This window comes from Somniosus microcephalus, chromosome 13, assembly GCF_052327205.1.
Source record: "Somniosus microcephalus isolate GS21.2 chromosome 13, FLI_Smic_1.0, whole genome shotgun sequence".
NCBI classification, from domain to species: domain Eukaryota; kingdom Metazoa; phylum Chordata; class Chondrichthyes; order Squaliformes; family Somniosidae; genus Somniosus; species Somniosus microcephalus.
The window spans coordinates 30,125,030-30,145,078 of NC_140999.1; the positions used below are offsets into that span (position 1 = coordinate 30,125,030).

At 42.8% G+C, this 20,049-nt stretch overlaps 1 protein-coding gene across 2 annotated transcripts in view; it reads right to left on the reverse strand.

Moving 5' to 3' along the window:
- Positions 1–7,876: 7,876 nt before the first annotated feature.
- The window catches only part of LOC147108176 (SWI/SNF-related matrix-associated actin-dependent regulator of chromatin subfamily E member 1-related-like), a 46,366-nt gene continuing 34,193 nt past the window's right edge, over positions 7,877–20,049 (reverse strand). The window contains exons 9-10 of one of the 2 annotated variants that reach the window (XM_086004707.1): positions 17,249–17,381; positions 7,877–12,080 (exon numbers count right to left, since the gene is read on the reverse strand). In XM_086004707.1, coding sequence (XP_085860833.1) covers positions 12,068–12,080; positions 17,249–17,381 — 146 coding nt within the window. In that variant the 3' untranslated portion in view covers positions 7,877–12,067. Of the gene's footprint in view, positions 12,081–17,244; positions 17,382–20,049 lie in introns of those variants that run through there. The other variant, XM_086004708.1, reaches the window with a different exon arrangement.

Here is a 20,049-nt window from a genome sequence, read left to right on the forward strand (position 1 = left end):
TCTTTGGATAGTGTTGCTATTGGTAACAGCTATTAGTATAATTGCTCAAGTCCTCAACCTCAGCAGTAGGCTGATGATGACATTTTGCTATAAATGTTATGCCTGGATGAGAAATTGTACATAATTGCACCAATTGTACAAAATATAAAGTGCTTTAAATTAATAGAAGCCTGTCTCGCGGCCCTTTGAATTCATGTGACTTCTGCTTTGAGCTGATGGAAATCACAATTTCCCAAATTCATCATTAGCAAATCACAGTGAAATAAATCCATAGGGATGTTGAAGAAGGAACACCCTGTTCCATACATGCCAACCATCCCTTTTTCACTTGGACAGTCAGCATTTTGAGGTCAGTTTCTACTTGTCTGCTTTCGTGGATGAAAATCACCACTACCCCCAATTCATACCTGCGTCACTGTGGGCAGAAATGCGTGAGATGATTTTGCAAGATCAGGAAGTTTTTCCCATACAGAGTTCCATCTGCTAGAGCAGTGTCAGGTAAACACCGGGGTGGCAATGAGGGTACGAGACTCCCAAAACAAGCGCTCTACTCGGAGCTCCGGCATGGCAAGAGAGCCCCAGGTGGGCAGAGGAAACGCTTCAAGGACACCCTCAAAGCCTCCTTGAAAAAGTGTAACATCCCCACTGACACCTGGGAATCCCTGGCCCAAGACCGCACACAGTGGAGGAGAAGCATCAGGGAAGGCACCGAACACCTCGAGTCTCTTCGCCGGGAGCAAGCGGAAGCCAAGCGCAGGTAGCGCAAGGAGCGCACGTCAACCCAAGCACCCCACCGTCTGCCCCACCTGTGACAGAGACTGTAGGTCCCGCATTGGACTCATCAGTCACCTGAGAACTCATTTTTAATGTGGAAGCAAGCCATCCTTGGTTCCGAGGGACTGCCTAAGAAGAATGAGGGGGAAAGGGAAAAAGAGTACCAGCGTGAACTGAACGGAGAGGGAGAAGAGAACCAACATAAACTAAGCAGAGGACAGAACAAGCATGAATTGGGGAGGGAGGACAACACCAGAATGACCTGAAAAGGAAGGAAAGTGGCAGTATGAACTGGGGAAAAGTGTGGAGAGAAGAATGCCTCCATGAACTAGGGGAATGGGGAAAAGAATGCCTTTGTGTCACTGTGACAACCCATGGAAGCAATTTTTAAAAAGTTGGACTGATTTAGCATCAGAGATTTCACACCAATACATATTCAGAGTAGCCCACAATTTTTCTGCAAAAAATTATGGAATATAATGGAATGTTAAGTATACCTTCAGCTTAAATTCTGACAAGCCCACACCCCACTGCATTTTCAGTGTAACTACACATCATAGATTTATACTCAAGGCTGTTTTTGAGTACAGTAGTTAGGTTTTTGAGTCAGCCAGCTTTTTAAAGCTGTTAGTCGGCTAGCAGTAGATTTTCTGCGGGGTTGTCCAAATCTTCTACTATAACTTTGGAAGATCGGGAAATTCTACCCCCTTGTTTCTAGTGTAAATGTAGGTAATTTGTTAGAATTAATATAATCATGGTAACTTAGAAATAGGGTACATGTGATTGGTAAGAAAGTGAGGAAAACCACTCCTTATATGGGACACAGTGGATGAAAACGAGTATATAAAAGAACAAAAGGCCAAGTGGTGTGGCATGAGTAAGAACAAGAGCCAGCAAGGTCTGCACGCCTCCTATAGGATTGAGTAATATTGATTTCTCATTTTCTCTGTAACTATTGCTTAATTCTTAAGTTGATTATACTTTGTATTCTGTAATTCAATAAACCAAACTTGTTATGCACAAACCAATTGGCCTCTCTCCCCCCCTAATTTTCTTACACAAAGTTTCCAACTGAGCATATGATACCAAATTCCTTCGAGGGGAATAAATGTTTTTTTTTAAATGTCCATTATTTTACATCTGCCAATACACATTTTCTCTTCTGGCGTTAATGTTTTTTTCTCCAATACAATAGTGTGGAATGTTGTGTTTTAGATTCGTATACATGATACTTTGTATTCTCTAATTGTACAAGCCAGCAGATAAACTTGCCCAGAATAAGCTGTTTGACACAATCACAAACTCTGTAACCAAGGGGCATTAGCTCAAGTTCTGAAAACAGAAAGTGGAAAGGAAAACTACAGAATGTTATTCTTGGTCCACTTTCACAATCACCCTGCAGCCATTTTCAGAGCAACATTGGCTGTGGTTGAGTGCAAGGTGCCTACCATCTACCCTTTCAGTTTGTGATAATGTGATTAAACCAAGGAGTACATTTCTGAAAAAAGGGACTTTAACCTTAAATTTAAGTGTAAAATGTATACTTTGTTAAATGCATTTACTGTTCCTTCATAAGAATAAAGAACTCATGTTAATGTGTAGCCATCGTCTAGTGGTGAAGACCATTATTAAATTGGCGGCACTTTCAAATCTTTATACTGTGGTTTAAAATGATTTATTGGCCTTTTAAGTCAAAGCAGTTGTATTGACTATTGCAAAACTGGCTTCTTTTCTCACCGCCTCTCCTTGGTCATGTAGATGAGAATGGAAAATCAGTGGAGAGGAGGAAATCAAGCCCGCATCTTGTGATGCAGAATATTGGTGCCACAACACTGTGATACCAAGATTAGAATTCAGACACAGGTCTCTTAGTTAAAAGTCCTCATATCATCACTTTTTATTTGCATTTAATGAGGGAGCCTAAATATTGCCAGAACTTAGGATGTGTGGTGGTTTAATTTGGGTCAGTCTAACAAAGGAAGCATATTTCATGTTGTAATTTGTCTATACATTAATTAGGCACAAATAATAAGTGGCTGCAATTATTAATATTTCTTGATCAAGTTGTAACTATGGGTATTTCATCAATTAGGTATAAACAGGGGTAATCTGTTAGGATTTTCTATTTGATCCATTTAATGCTGATGGTTGTTTTTCATGAAGAACTGGACCGTTTTCAACCAATCTGCTGGACCAGGCAATGGCTGAATGATGCTATAATTGATTCTTTGTTTCATGTCTTCCCCCTCACCCACCAACAACTTGCTTACTGGAGAGAACAGGAAAAGAAAGTTCATCGCTGTGTAATCCCAGTCTATTACATATACATTCTTATGAATTAAATTGCACTGATTTTAAGCGTGCGCAACTCATTGTGAACAGCATTGCTACACCTAGTTGTGAAGTGCATAGCAAGATGAATCCTTCTGTTCTGCAGACATTTTTTTCAGGTTATACATATACAAGATGACTTTTGGGGAAAAAGAGTGTGTTCTTGGGAGATGGGTGTGGCTGGTAAGGAACTGAGGCCCCAATCTCTCTGCACCCTATCCTTACTGTAGAGAGCAAAAAGATTTATAATACCAAAGTGACAGGCATCTTTTGGAATAACCAGACACAACAACAAATTGGCCAGAGTTTGGTCCGAGAGAAACAACTTCCCATTTCACATTTTAATCAGCTCTCGTCCGATTATAGATCCACAACCCAGCATGGGGCCATCTTGAGAAGCCAATTCCTTTCAGGCAACCTTTACTCAAAATGCATCCGTTTGATGGCCAAAGAAATCTTAACGGTGACAACTGACAAAAAAAAACTATTTTCCTTTATTTACTCCCACTGTATTAATCTGATTTAATTCACCAAACCACTGTACTTTTGCCAGTTGATTTGTATTGCCATCATAGAGCACAGAAAGAGGCCCTTCGGCCCATCATGTCCGCGTCGGTCATCAAGCCCTGTCTATTTTAATCCCATTTTCCAGCACTTGGTCTGTAGCCTTGTATGCTATGGCGTTTCAAGTGCTCATCTAAATGCTTCTTGAATGTTGTGAGGGTTCCTGCCTCTACCACCCTTACAGGTAGTGAGTTCCCGATTCCAACCACCCTCTGGGTGAAAAAGTTTTTCCTCAAATCCCCTCTAAACCTCCTGCTCCTTACCTTGAAACTATGGCCCCTGGTTATTGAGCCCTCTACTAAGGGGAAAAGTTCCTTTCTATCTACCCTATCTATGCCCCTCATAATTTTGTACACCTCAATCAGGTCCCCCCTCAGCCTTCTCTGTTCTAAGGAAAACAACCCCAGCCTGTCCAGTCTCTCTTCATAGCTGAAGCGCTCCAGCCCAGGTAACATCTTGGTGAATCTCCTCTGCACCCTCTCCAATGCAATCACATCCTTCCTATATAGTGTGGCGACTTGGACTGCACACATTATTCCAGCTGTGGCCTAACTAGCGTTTTTTACAGCTCCATCATAACCTCCCTGCTCTTATATTCTATGCCTCGGCTAATGAAGGCAAGTATCCCATATGCCTTTTTAACCACCTTATCTACCTGTCCTGCTGCCTTCAGCGATCTACGTACATGCACACCAAGGTCCCTCTGATCCTCTGTCCTTCCTAGGGTCCTACCATTCATTGTGTATTCCCTTGCCTTGTTAGTCCTTCCAAAATGCATCACCTCACACTTTTCAGGGTTAAATTCCATTTGCCACTGTTCTGCCCATCTAACCAACCCATCTATATCGTCCTGTAGCCTGAGGCTTCCCTCCTCGCTATTTACCACTCCACCAATTTTCGTGTCATCTGCGAACTTACTGATCATACCGCCTACATTCATATCTAAATCATTAATGTACACTACAAACAGCAAAGGACCCAGCACCGATCACTGCAGTACACCACTGGACACAGGCTTCCAGTCACAAAAACAACCTTCGACCATCACCCTCTGCCTCCTGCCACTAAGCCAATTTTGGATCCAATGTGCCAAATTGCCCTGGATCCCATGGGCTCTTACCTTCTTGACCAGTCTCCCATGCAGTACTTTGTCAAAAGCCTTACTGAAGTCCATGTAGACGACATCAACTGCACTACCCTCATCCACACACCTAGTCACCCCCTCAAAAAATTCAATCAAATTGGTTAGACATGATCTCCCCCTGACAAAGCTATGCTGACTATTCTTGATTAATCCTTGCCCCTCCAAGTGGAGACTAATTCTGTCCCTCAGAATGTTTTCCAATAATTTCCCTACCACTGATGTTTGGCTCACTGGCCTGTAATTCCCTGGTTTATCCCTACTACCCTTCTTGAATAATGGTACTACGTTAGCTGTTCTGCAGTCCTCTGGCACCTCCCCTGTGGCCAGAGAGGTTCTGGAAATGTGTGTCAGAGCCCCTGCAATCTTCTCCCTTGCCTCACAGGGGAGAAGAGTGTAGGGGCTGGGATACATTTAGTCTGGTCCTGGGAATTTACCCACTTTTAAGCCCGCTAAAACCGCTAGTACCTCCTCCCTCTCAATGCTAATTTGTTCAAGTATATCACAATCCCTCTGCCTGATTTCTATGCCTACATCGTCCTTCTCCATAGTGAACATAGATGCAAAATATTCATTTAAAACCTCACCCACATCTTCCAGCTCTACACACAGATTGCCACTTTGGTCCCTAATGGGCCCTACTCTTTCCCTGGTTATCCTCTTGCCCTTAATATATTTATAAAACACCTTGGGATTTTCCTTTATTTTGCCCACCGGTGTTTTTTCATGCCCCATCTTCGCTCTCCTAATTTCTTTTTTAAGTACCCCCCTGCACTTTCTATACTCCTCTAGGGCTTCCACTGTTTTTAGTCCTTTGTATCTGTCAAAAGCCTCCCTTTTTTCCCCCTAATCCATTCTTGTATATCCCTTGACATCCAGGGTTCCCTGGGGTTGTTGGTCCCACCCTTGACCTTTACGGGAACATGTTGGCGTTGTACTCTCTCTATTTCCTTTCTGAAAGACTCCCACTGCTCTGATGTGGATTTTCCTACAAGTAGCTGATCCCAGTCCATTTTGGCCAGATCCTGCCTCACCATATTAAAATTGGCCTTCCACCAATTTAGAACCTTTATTTCCGTCCCATCTTTGTCCTTTTCCATGACTACCTTAAATCTCACCGAATTGTGGTCACTGTCACCAAAATGCTCTCCTACTGACACTTCTACCACTTGCCCGGCTACATTCCCTAGAATTAGGTTCAGTACCACCCGCTCTCTTGTAGGACTTTCTACATGCTGGCTCAAAAAGCTCTCCTGGATGCACTTTAAGAATTCCACACCCTCTAAGCCTTTCACACTCTGACTAATCCAGTTAATATTGGAGAAGTTGAAATCCCCTACTATTATTACCCTATTATTTCTACACTTATGAGATTTGCCTACATATCTGTTCCTTTATCTCCCCCTGACTGTTTGGGGGCCTATAGTACACTCCCAGCAAAGTGCATGTCCCCTTTTCGTTTTAAGTTCTACCCATATGGCCTCATTAGAGGAACCTGCTAAGATATCATTCCTCCTTACAGCAGTAATTGACTCCTTAATTAATATTGCGACATCCCCTCCTCTTTTACACCCCCCTCTGTCTCGCCTGAAGATTCTATACCCTGGAATATTGAGCTGCCAGTTCTGCCCCTCCTTCAACCATGTCTTTGTGATAGCAACAATATCATACTCCCATGTGTTCATCAACACCTTCAATTCATCTGCCTTACTCGCAAGACTCCTCGCATTAAAATATCCTTCAACTGCAACATTTAAATTATTTTAGTTTAGCTTGTGATGGCTCTGTGAGTGAGGGTACCACTGTGCTGCACCAAACCAGAAGACTCCAGATTTGATTCTGGGTCTCTGTTACATAGAATTCACAGCACAGAAACAGGCCATTCATCCCAACTGGTCTGTGCCGGTGTTTATGCTCCACACGCACCTCCTCCTACCCCTGTCACCATATCTTTCTATTCCTTTCTCCCTCGTGTGCTTATCTAGCTTCCCTTAAATGCACCTATGCTATTATGGCATTAGTTATTAAAGTTAACAAGATTTTCAGTAATTCTTTAAAAATCAGAAGCAAAAACATTACAACTCAATCCACAATCCCACTCCCTATTCTGTCCCCTCTGGCTTTGGTCTTTGCAACAAAAAAGTGGTAACCCTACTCAGGTGTTGAGTTATCTCAGCCAGGGTGGTGGCTGGAGTGCCACAACTGGTTTGAATGCTCCTAGGTTAGGAAGGACAAAATAAAACAGGGTTCCTGATTGCTATGCATCAGTCCCTGCTGAAGTATATCTGCATGCACTCCAGCAAGGAGTCAACACCTTCAGAAGAGGATTGGGGAGGGGTGAAAGAGAGAAAGTCACACTGGCAGGGGCAAATGAACAGAAAAAGGTTAAAAATGACTCATGGATTTCCATCCTCCTTGCTAAAACAAGGAGGGAAAGTGAAAAAGTCACAGAAGGTAATTCTTTTAACTTTTTTTTAAAATATCAAGAACTAATTAACAACTAAACATAAAAGAAACACGACATTTAGAAGCAGAAACAGATGCTCTTTGAACCCATTTACTTAATTGAGCACCCCTGCTAACTTATAGTATGCACCTATTGTCAAGACAGGCAGTGGTTTTCTCATTTTAAACTTGTCATTGGTACTTGGAGGTTGGTGAACAGAGCTATACTTTATCAGATTAAAGAGCAGTGGAAGCAGGCAGTGTAACTGCAGGGTGCCTCACGGAGTAGCTGACCTTCGGTATTACAATTAGCATTATTTTGTATTACATTACGGTGCGGTGCACAAAAACATCTTTCTTAGCATTCATATAGGATGCCAGTATATATTTGTCAAAGTGTTATGAATGCCTCTTCAGGTCAAAAAGACCATGTAAAGTGATTTAGAAGCACAGTTCAGCAGTGTTTATTCTACATTGCTTTTACAGGAATATAAATGTAACCTGGGAATGAACGGTACAGTATACCACCTAATTTATAGTTAACAGTGCAGGACAAGAGCAACTGGTGCAGTTTCAAAAATAAAACGGTGGGGGGGGGGGGGAAGAAAGAGAGAAAGAGAATAGAAGAAAAATCGTCTAGTTTAATATTACAAAGAGCTTTCAATAGTTACGCCTGTGTTAGAGGAGAGTTAACTTGCCTGCCTCAGTACTGCAGGTGAGCTGTTAACTTTACAGATTAAGTTAGGAGAGAGTTAGGGAGGAATTTAAAAAAAACTTATGCAAAGGAAAATCACTTTAAAAGTAGAGAACATACGTAACTTGGTAATATTTTTATTCCAGCACACTGATTTTATAGTACAATTCTTGTTTGGGACATATGAACAGCAGTATTCAATGCGGCTTTGCTAGCAGAAGAATCTGTTACAAATTACAACTACAGGAAACTCTCAATTTACCGGCACCTAAATAACCGGAAATCTCTGTTAACCGGCAAAATTCAGGAGTAGGTTCAGGTAAGTTTTACTTCATATTAGTGGCAGTTCCTGGATCTGTGGCTGTGTAACTGGGGTTCGTGCACTTGTTGCTAAGCAACAGGGACGCTTGGTCTGTGGCCGGAGTTCCTGCACATGTTGCTAAGCAACAGGGAAGCCTGGATTTGTTGCTGTGTACGGAGCTCTCGTTCCTTTTACTATGCCTCTCTGTAATCCGGACTTTTTGATAAACCAACACCACGCCGGTCCCGTTGGTGCCGGATAATAAAGAGTTTCCTGTACCAGCAAAAGTTTGTTATACAGGAAAAATAATTCAATTCACCTTCCACCATAAATCTGTACTAAATGTCACCTGAAAAATCATTTTCAGAATTGGATTTTCTTTTAATATAATTAAATGGATATCATGCTGATATTAGTGGATCAATTCTGATTAGTGCAGAGCACAATAAATTGTAGACAATTTACAACCTATTTATAAGTATATAACTAGCTGGGGTGCCCGGCGTTGCCGAGGCTTTTTTGTAAAACTGTTTGAGACTGTTGGGATTGAAGAACTCTTCCTAAGCACCCAGGAGGTGGTTGTTTAACTTCGTTTTTTGTTAATGGGGATCGCCAGTAGCCATATACTCCTGGTTTTATAGTTTTGGGTATGTCTCGCCTGGTCACTCTCCTCTCCCTCCCTCCTGCCTAACAATCTATCTCTTGCAATTGTGCGTTCAGTGTCCTTGCCCGCTCCGTTATGCGATAAGATCGATAGATCGAGAGAGAGGGGGGAAAGAGAGAGAGGGGGGAAGAGAGAGGGGGGGGGGAAAGAGGAGAGGGGGAGAGAGGGAGGGAAGGAGAGAGGGGGAGAGAGGGAGGGAAGGAGAGAGGGGGAGAGAGGGAGGGAAGGAGAGAGAGAGAGAGAGAGGAGAGAGGGGGAGGGAAGGAGAGAGAGAGAGAGAGAGAGAGAGAGAGAGAGAGGGGGAGGGAAGGAGAGAGAGGGAGGGAAGGAGAGAGAGAGAGAGGGGGAAGGAGAGAGAGGGAAGGAGAGAGAGAGGAGAGAGGGGGAAGGAGAGAGAGAGAGGAGAGAGAGAGAGAGAGAGAGAGAGAGAGAGAGAGAGAGAGAGAGAGAGAGAGGAGAGAGAGAGAAGGAGAGAGAGAGAGGAGAGGGAAGGAGAGAGAGAGAGAGAGAGAGAAGGAGAGAGAGAGGAGGAGGAGGAGGAGGAGGAAGAAGAAGAAAGAGAAAGAGAGAGAGAGGAGGAGAGAGGGGGGGGAGGGGGGGAAGCAGAGAGAGAGAGAGCGACAGCACAACCTAGATAGGGCCGAGGGAAGCCACGTCTGCTGAGAGCAAGGATGGGTTCCAGACTGGGTCTTATAAAGGCCCCAGACCTCAGAGGGAGGCAAGGTCTTCAATCCCAGATGGGATCAGTTAGCTCACAGTGCCAAAAGTTCCATCTCCTGTGGGAAGCTTTTCTAAATGATCTCCTCAGACTGTTAAGTGCCGTTCTGATAATTTGCCACCCGGGGAAGGGCTTGGAAAATTGAGCCCGGCTGCGGTGGCCTAGTGCTTCAGGCCCGGCCGGGCTCTCGGGCCGCGAGTCACCTCAGCTGAGCTCCCGCTTCGGGGGACAGAGAGAGAGAGAGAAATTCCTGAATCAATACTAATGAATCAACAATTTCCTCACCTCCATTATCATTTTTTTAGCTTCAGGCCCGACCAGTCTTTAATGGCCGCCACTCACCTCAGCTCAGCTCCCGCACTAATGGCAGTTTGAAGGATTAGGCCCCGCCCACAAACGCCATGACACGCCCCCCCGTAGGATTGGTCAACCATCACGTCACTCAACGCTAATGAGCGGTAGGATTGGTCAACCGCTAATGAGCGGATTTTGTCCGTTTTTTGTATACTGTCCGAACAATTTTTGTCGGACCAAAAAGTAAATACACCCATGACACTCCCCTAATCATAAGCTTTCTTTTGATATAACATATGTGTAGGTACGCTCTATAACTTGAGTGATGCCCGGACATACACACAGACACGCAGACAGACGGATGGGTCCGTCCGTCCGCTATACACTCAAAAGTTATAGAGCGTACCTACACGCATGTTATATCAAAAGAAAGCTTATCATTAGGGGAGTCTAATAGGCGTATTTACTTTTTGGTCAGACAAAAATTGTTCGGGCACTATACAAAAAATTCAAAAATCCGCTCATTAGCGGTTGACCAATCCTACCGCTCATTAGCGTTGAGTGACGTGATGGTTGATCAATCCTACAGTTCAGCGGCCTGATGGTTGACCAATCCGCCGTCTGTGGGCGGGCCTAATCCTGCAGCCTCCCGAAACTTTGCCGCCATTTTTTTCATCCCCACAGCGACAGCACCAGCCAAACAAACCCCCACATTGCGGCTCCGGGAGCGGGAGGTGAGTTGGAGTCACTCGGGCCGGGCCTCACAACCGCTCGGCCCGAGACACAGAGCGGGCAGGGGAGCATCAGCGGCCGTCCATAAACCGCGCTACCTGCGGCGCGGCGGCCGGACGCACCGGGTAATCAGTTGGGGTCCATCTCGGCCCTAGGGCCCGGCCGGGCCTCAACCGCTAGGCCCCGCACGGCCACCGCTGCCTGGCTCAATTTTCAAAGCCCTTCCCCTGGTGCCAAAAGAGGGGGAGGGAGGGAGGGAGATGAGAGGGGGAGAGGTAGAGAGAGAGAGAGGTAGAGAGAGAGAGAAAGAGGTAGAGAGAGAGAGAGAGAGGTAGAGAGAGAGAGAGAGAGGTAGAGAGAGAGAGAGGACATACATGTGCAGGGAGAGAGAGAGGAGGACGGACAGAGAGAGGGTCAGGGAGGGAAAGAGAGGGGGTCAGGGAGGGAAAGAGTGACAGAGCGCAGGAGCGGCAGTGCCCAGCCGTAAACCTCGCGGCCCAAAAAAGCCCTGGCAACGCCGGGCACCCCCAGCTAGTATGTATATATTAGAGATAGATAACATTTCTAAAAAGAACTGCAGCAATTTTGTACCAAATGCAAAAAGAAATTCTACAGTAGATTTGAGAAAAAGACTAGCATGTTCCCCATGACCTGTGCTATACATTTTCCCTCCCTAGTAAATTTCTGTGGAATGTAATCTTAAGAAAAATGTGGTAGAAATTCTAATTCCTCACCATATCTCAGATCCCCAAGAAACTCCTTCAATTCAATCCTCGTCTTATGTTGTCTTCCAGAATATATTATTTGTGTAGGTGTAAAATATTGTAAATGGCTACTGACACATTAACACTTTTTTAAATCTAGAAGATTTTTGCACTGGAAAGTAATGAACTTTGTAAAAAATAGTGTCGGAAAACATTAAAAAAGATAAACTGAGGCAGTAAGATCACTACTACTGCATCATGTAAAAATGAAATGCTCATGCTTTTGGTTGTACAAAATACCAGAAACTATTTAATAAGTATCAGAGAAAATAATTCATATATATATATAATATAATCTAAACCCCCTAGCTACAATAGACTAAGGTTTCTATCTTTGCACATAATTCAATTCATATATCCCATTTTACCATACATTAAATGTATTCAAACATTATAAACATGCATATAAGACAGAGCAATATCTTACAAATCACAGATATCCCAGTAGATCATAGCATTATCAAAACCAGTGCACCAAATATGTGCAATACTCACAAACAGACTAAAAAGATAACATTATGCATCATTTCCCAACAGTTTGTCGTGGAAATTAGCTATTTCCAAGTTCCACAAGTTGCAGCCTGAATCGGATTCAACACCATGGATATGGTCTTTTAGGAGTTTTGTGGACATTTCTTCCCATGTTCATAGCTTATCACTGAAAGACAAAATTTAAGAAAATAAAACAATCACAAACCAAATTTCAAAACACCAAACCATTTCTGTCTATTTAATCAATTATCCTGGTATAGTAATGAGTCAAATATCATTCTCATCAATTTAAATGTAAAGAAAATTCAGAAAATAAATTAGATTTCTATATTGGGGGAATTGCTGAGCAGCTGCGAGCAAGTTTCCACATTAGACTTCAAGTGTCATCAATCACTTCAAGATTAGATACAACAGTCAGGATCTCACTATGACCCATGCCAGCCTCAGACCACTACCTCGAGCTGCATCTGTGATTTTTTTCCATCTCCTACATCAGTCATTTTGCTAGCCTTTGAGTGAGACTGCTAATTTAATGCTACTGTATGGTGTGTATATAGAATATATTGAAGTGCATCATCTGCGTATATCTTAATATATAAAAAATCTTGTGTCTTCACGCACTTCGTCAACTTTTTCCATTATAAATTCCTATCTCCATAATTTATGTATTCAATATAATTTGTATGGGGCTTTTGTACATAGATATAATAACAAAGTTATAGAATTGTATATTCCTGCGAGTTTCAGTTTGTGTGCTGGACAAGATGGTTGTGTTTAGTGCAGCAAGAGTGTGAAAGTTGGTTTGTCAGAAGGCAGGATGCTGAGGTATAATGTGCAAGTAGTAAATTGCTGTTTTAAAAAGGGATGGAGTTATATGTGTGTACAGTTGGATGTATGAAGAGTAAAAGATATAGGTTGGGGAGGAATGGATTGGGTGGCAAGGAGGTACGATAGATGGAAAGGGTTGGAAACAATGGAGATGAGGAGAGGTTGGTGTTAATAAGCAGCAGGAAATTCTGTTCCTGGCTTACAGCTGGAAACATGCAGATTGCCAGCTGAGGGCCAAAAAGAGGATTTCAAAAATGTAAACACTGCTCCCTAGGGACTCTGGTGGATATAGCTGTAGCGTGCAGCACCACCTACTATGGGGGGAAAAACCTGCATTTATATAGCACTTTTCATGACCTCAGGATGTCCCAAAATGCTTTACAGCCAATGAAGCAAATTGGTTTCAAGGTGAGTTTATAAATTTAAGTATGATGGAAATACCATGACAAGAGGAAGTAATTAGGAGGTACTAAAGAGGAAGTGCACAAGTTTTCATTTTAATATCTTGAGGTGCCACTCATGGTGAGCCAGAGCATATCCGGTTTTATAACTGGTATTATCGATTTGTAATGAGCAAAGTGTTGCAGGATGTGCAAGCTATACACAAGACTTTGAATATATTGCTAATGGATTTCTTGTGGTGTTGCACATAGGGAGTCAAAACCAAGTGAAGTCTTCTGTTCAAGCAGGGTTAAAGATGGGAGATAAGGGCATGCAAAAGTTCACATTATAAAGCCATCATTTGTGCTTTTTTTCCTTTTCTATGCCCATGTCCACACATAATAGAAACTGCATATGTAAACTTTTCATGCTGTAATGACACCCTCGCACTAGTGGTGGCAATGCAATACCTCTGCCGAGAGTGTAATTACAGGGTGACACATTTAGACAGACAGCTTGCATCACCAATGTGGAGATAGGAATTTATAATGGGAAAAGTCGACAGGAAGTGTGTGAAGACAAGATTTTTAATATACAGTATTAAGATATGCGCAGATGATGCACATCACAAGAAGTCTATGATAGGTTCACCAAGGCGTGCAGATTTCCTATTGTTACAGTAAAATGCAATGGTCCGAGATCAGGGTTACGGTAGTGAATTGAAAGAGAAACCAGGCAACTGAAGAATGGTGCCACATCAATGGACCAGCATATGCTGAGTTTTGCTGCAATGCAAATTAAGAACACAAGAAAGAAGAGCAGGAGTAGGCCATACGGCCCCTCGAGCCTGCTCCGCCATTCAATAAGATCATGGCTGATCAGACTTCAACTCCACTTTCCCACCCGATCGACATATCCCTTGATTCCCCTAGAGTCCAAAAAATTATCTATCTCAGCCTTGAACATACTCAAAGGCTCAGGATCCATAGCCCTCTGGGGCAGAGAATTCAAAAGATTCACAACCCTCGGAGTGAAGAAATTCCTCTTCATCTCGGTCTTAAATGGCCGACCCCTTATCCTGAGACTATGCCCCCTAGTTCTAGACACTCCAGCCAGGGGAAACAACCTCTCAGCATCTACCCTGTCAATCCCCCTCAGAATCTTGTATGTTTCAATGAGATCACCTCTCATTCTTCTAAACTCCAGAGTATAGGCCCATTCTATACAAGCTCTCATCCCAGGAATCAATCTGGTTATCCTCCGTTGCACCACCTCCAAGACAAATTTATCCTTCCTTAGATAAGGAGACCAAAACTATGCACAGTACTCCAGGTGTGGTCTCACCAAGGCCCTGTACAATTGTAGCAAGACTTCCTTACTCTTATACTCCAACCCCCTTGCAATAAAGGCCAACATGCCTTTTGCCTTCCTTATTGCTTGCTGTACCTGCATGCTAGTTTTCCATGTTTCTTGCACAAGGACACCCAAATCTCTCTGAACACCAACATTTAAAAGTTTCTCACCATTTAAAAAATATTCTGTTTTTCTATTCTGCCTACCAAAGTGAATAACCTCACATCTGCCTACATTATACTCTATCTGCCACCTTAATGCCCACTCACTTAGTCTATCTATATCCCTTTGCAGAAATTCTCAGATAGCTTCAAAGAACAACATGGGAAAAGAATCCAGCCACACATGCGTGTGTATAAAAAAGGACACCAGATTCACTGCAGGCTGGAAATGATCCAATACGCCTGTCAGAAGAGAATATCTTTCAAGTGAAACAATGGCGGAGAAACAAACATAACATAGGATTGCTCATAGGTTTCATCAGGGTTAAATAATGTACGGTACAATTTGTATAAAATGCATATTGCAGAAATGAAGCCAGTTATTTTTCTTCTGTCTAGATATTCTAAAATCTGAATGGTAAACTCCTAACTAAATAAAATTACAATTAATTTTCCAAGGATTATCCCTCAAAGTGTCCATATATATTGTACAATCAACATTTTTTCTTTAGGCGAAGGACATCCACCATTAGGGTTTGACACAAAATAAATATCACCACCTACTTAGAGACTCGATAAAGAGTCTATTATAATTCAGGCCATCTCTGAACTCTCTTATTTGTGTACACAGCAAGATGCAGTTCCCCAAGGCAGACCAATTTCCAAAACTTGCATCCTTATATGTGGTGTAAGTGGGAGTAGCGTGACACAGAATTAACAATTTATTCTTTTACAGAGTTATTTTGCATTCAAGGTTGCACATGCTGCTCACCACGCATTGTCTATCTCAGTCGGAAAAAAAGTCAGACTGCACAATTCAGGCTACAGCTAGCAGTCAAATTTATTTACACAATTATAATTACACAGAAGCAAAATGTATACAGCAAATAATCAGCAACACAAGACTGCACTTGCACAATAATTTAGTCTGTCTGGAAACTACCCGAAATCCTGAACTCAAAGAACATCTCCTAAGTGCTCATCAAGCACATGCAAGCTACACATGCATTCAATGTTTCAGTAGTCCTGTTATTAACTCCCGGTGGGAGCAGACAGCAAACCCCCATGTGAGTCTTCTACTGATTTTAACAGCCAGGTCTCATTTGAATTCCGTTTTGGGCAGAAAGCAGCATCTTGCACGGGGACAAAGGTTGAGCAGCACAGAGGCCACCTGCTAGCATCAAGAGAAGGCTGATGGCAACAAGTCCGGGAAGGGGGTCGTTGTGAGGGTCTCATAGCTGTGGGGTGGGACGCGGTGAGTAAGCTCAGGGCAGTAGTGGTCCGGACTTTTTGTGGGGCCCGGAGGAACACTCCTGCTTCTCTCAGCTCCACTAAGGAAAGGTTTTTAAACTTACTTGAGGGTCTTGCTTTATCTAGTAGGGTGGCCGCCGCAGGCTCCTCACTCAGCACTAGTTAAAATTCCATAGGGTCCTCATATGCAACGGGGCCCAGAGTCAACTTCTTAGTCGACTCATCAGGAGTGGACTCCTGCCGTAGTCCAGCAGGAACCTCATCCGCTACCAAAACTAGCAGCAGCAAAAATGGGGAATTAGCAGGAATGGAGCCACTTCATTGTAAATGTTCCCCCATCGATCGGGGAAAAGTTAAAATCTCCCTCTAAAGAAATGAGGCATTAGCTCAAACAAACTTTATTTGATTAGGATTTGATGATCCATTAAAAAACCCAGCCATCTCCTCTTGAAACCAACAGCCATCTCTAGACAGTACATGTACAATCTCACTTCCCCATAAAAAAATCACTTCAGAAAGCAGCTTCCTTTTAAATTTACAATGGATTGGAATATCAAATTTATGAAAAGGTAGAATACAGAAATTTTATAGGTCTAAGCAAATCAAGGAACTGAAAGTCAGTCGGTTCTAAAACTTGAGACTATAAAACAAAGATGAAATCTCTTCAGTTTTGCCTTCAAGTTGTTCAATGTTAAAAAAAAATTCTTAAGAAAGGCAGAGCCCCTCTCCCATTTTCTCTAACCAAGCTAACAGACCCCTCCCTCAAATCAGGCCAATCTTCAATTCAGGCTCTCTCCACTGATGCAATCAGTATTACTTCTTGGTTGAATCAGGAGGAACAAACTAGAAGTCCAAAAAGATAGCACTTTATCTCTTCCTCCTCCTCCAGATGACTAATAAAACTCAAATTCACCCACAATACAAAGCCTCAATGCAAAGGTTGGTTAGGATTTTTTTCTTCCTACCTATTTTCTTCCCCAGTCTTTCTCCTGAAAGCTTTAACTCCTTGCTGAGGTATGACTCCACAGGCATTCAGTTAAATACCATTCTTGTGTGAGCTTACAGAATGAATGTTATCAACCACAGGGGCTATCACAGCTGAGCCCATTCCTATCCTCACAGGTAACAGTCTAGCTGGTGTTGTTATATAGCAATAAGGAGTGGGAACCTTGGCCAATCTTCCCATCCCTATCCTAGGGGTGAGGTCAATCATAGTGCCCTACCAGCAGCCTGATGGAAATGAAATAAAGACCAGAAGTCAAATCTAGCTATCAGCCAAGCCCAATGTTGCTTAAGAGCCAAATTCAAGACAAAAAAGTAGTTTCCCCTCATTTTATCTAAATTATTCATCAAAACTTACCTATCTAATTGATTGATGATCTCCTGCACCCTGCCAACTAGTTTCTCATATTCTATGGGGCTGCTCCCGATGATGTTGTGAAGTTTGGCCATGTATGTATCAACTGTTCCTTCTGTTGGTGTTTCTCCAGTGCCTAATTACCAAAAGAAACAAGACAATATTGGTTGGATGTGATAGTCTGGGGATGAAAATAGGAACAAACAGATCCTCGGGCAGTTATCCATCATTCTCTGCTGGCAGAGAATTTAAAATAAAGAAGATCTTCCGCATTTAATGCGATCAAATAGTAGAGGGAAAAAATACATAATGCCCAGACAATATTGAAGAAACTAAATCTGAATGTTTGGTGCGATGATTTCTGGAACTGTTAAAATCAAGTGAGAAATATATTGGAACAGAAAAAATAAATAAAGACGAAACAAAGAAAGTAACTGCATTCCTGTCAGTAATCCACACCACTGAAGTTTACCAAAACCCTAGTGAACATCAAGTCACTGAAAGGTACAACAGGCTACTTTAGAATCCCTGTGGGATTGGGGGTCAGGATCCTGGATTGGATAAGGAAGTTACTATGATAGACTTAGAGAGACTGATCTTTTTACTCTAGAAAAACGTAGACTTCGAAGAGATTTGATTGAAGTCTTTAAAATAATAAAAGGGACTAGAATGTGTCCGTCTGGACAGACTATTTGAATTAAAACAGGTTAGGGAGTACCAAGCAGCTTGCACATAAGTTACATAAACTAGGTTAGAAGTTAGGAGGTTTTTTTTCTTCGAGGGTCATCGACCTTTGGAATAAGTTGCTGGCTCATGTAGCGAGTGTGGATTCACTGCAAGCATTCGAAAGTGAGCTGGAGGAGGTCCTGGCTGTGGCCGATATCATAGCATACAAAAAGTAGGTGGGAAACTGGCTGATGTGCCTCATGGTCAGTGGTCTCCTGGAACTCATTTTGATTGCCTTCAGGGTTGGTGGAGGGGGGGCGGTTCTCAGATTTTTTATTTTCCTGAATCGGCCCAGGGTTTTTTTATTTTTATTTTTTTAAATCAAGTCTTTTTCTTTGCCTCCCCCAGAAAATTAAGTGGTTGCTAGTGGGAGAGTGATGGGGATCATGATGCTCAACTTCACCATGATCGTATGGGACAGGGTTAATAGACTAGCTGATCTTTCTGTCGATTATTTTCATGAGTTTGTATGTAATATAGTTTCCTAATCTTATCCACCTCCATACACGTGCCATTATTAATAAAATCGTAACTAACCACAATTGTGGCTAACATGGAAAGTGTTAGATCCATGTGTTAATGGAGACACGGAATGCAGGAGTTGATTTAACAAGTGTTTACTGAGCAAAGTCTGGAGGTGAACTAACAACACAAGACGCTACACAGGCTTATATACCCGAGTGGTCACTACTGGTACTACAGTATACAGGGGCTTCAAAAACATAGTTCCTCTTAAAAAAGGTACATACACTACAATTCCTCCCCTTTTAGATAAATAGTACATAACATTTTAAGTAATCATTAAATAACATTTTTACAAGAACAATAATATACACATTTGCTGAAGTTAATCAATTACAAATTCAGTCTCTCTGGAGGCTTCCTGACTCGGTCCGGATAACGCCTCGGTGGTGTAGTAGGTTCTTTTGGCAAGGTCGATTCGGTTTCAATGCTAGTGTCGGGTTTATCTGGTTCCAGTATCACTGGATCGGAGGTAGATACTATGGGTATCTCTGCTTCATCACTAGGCGTATAGAGTTGTGGTGTAGGTTGTCCTTTTTCGGATGACTATGATCTGGTCAGCATGGCGCCTTATTATGCTTTCTCCAATGTCCACGGTATACATCAGCGGTCCTAGTCGTGTGCAAATAGTTCCAGGCTGCCATTTCTCGGTACGGTAGTCCCGGGCCAAAACTGGTTGACCTAGCTGGAAGGTTCTAGTTGGCCTTTCATTCATGCTTTGAAATTGCCGGTTCTCTACGTCCCTTCTGACGTTTGGCTTGACCAAATCCAGCCGGCATCTTAGGCTTCTATTGAAAAACATCATGGCGGGGGTTTGGTTTGTAACCACGTGTTGCATTCCTGTACGCAAAGAAGAAGTTATCTACCTTATGTAGATTTATGTCTTCATTACCCATGGCCTTTATGGCCTTCTTGAAGGTCTGGACAAACCTTTCAGCCAATCCATTGGTGGCGGGATGGTATGGGGCGGACGTGTAGTGCTTAACCCCATTGTTTTTTTTAAGAACTTCGTGAATTCTTCGGATACAAATTGCGGTCCATTATCAGAACAGATCTGTTCAGGCAGCCCATTCCTGGCGAATATGGTCCTTAATACTGTGATGGTTTTTTCCGTGGTGCTGGAGGACATCTTTATTACCTCCGGCCACTTGGAGTGTGCATCCACCGTGATTATGAACATTGAGTCCATAAATGGACCAGCAAAGTCGATATGTACCCTTTGCCATGGAGATGAAGGCCACTCCCATGGATGTAGAGGGGCTTGTGGTGGGGCGTTTTGGACCTTCTGGCATCCTAGACAGCTCTTGGTCATTTCTTCGATGTCTCCATCGATACCTGGCCACCACACAAACGCTCTGGCTAAGTTCTTCTTTTTCACTCCACCCAGATGCCCCTCGTGAAGCTCCTTTAGCACTCTATCCCGGAGTTTGGGTGGAGTCACCACTCTGGATCCACACATCAAGGTTCCTCGGCACACTGACAGCTGTTCCCTTCTTTGCGAGAATGCTGGCAACAGTGGTTCGCCATGTGCTGGCCATCCCTTCACCGTTAAATCG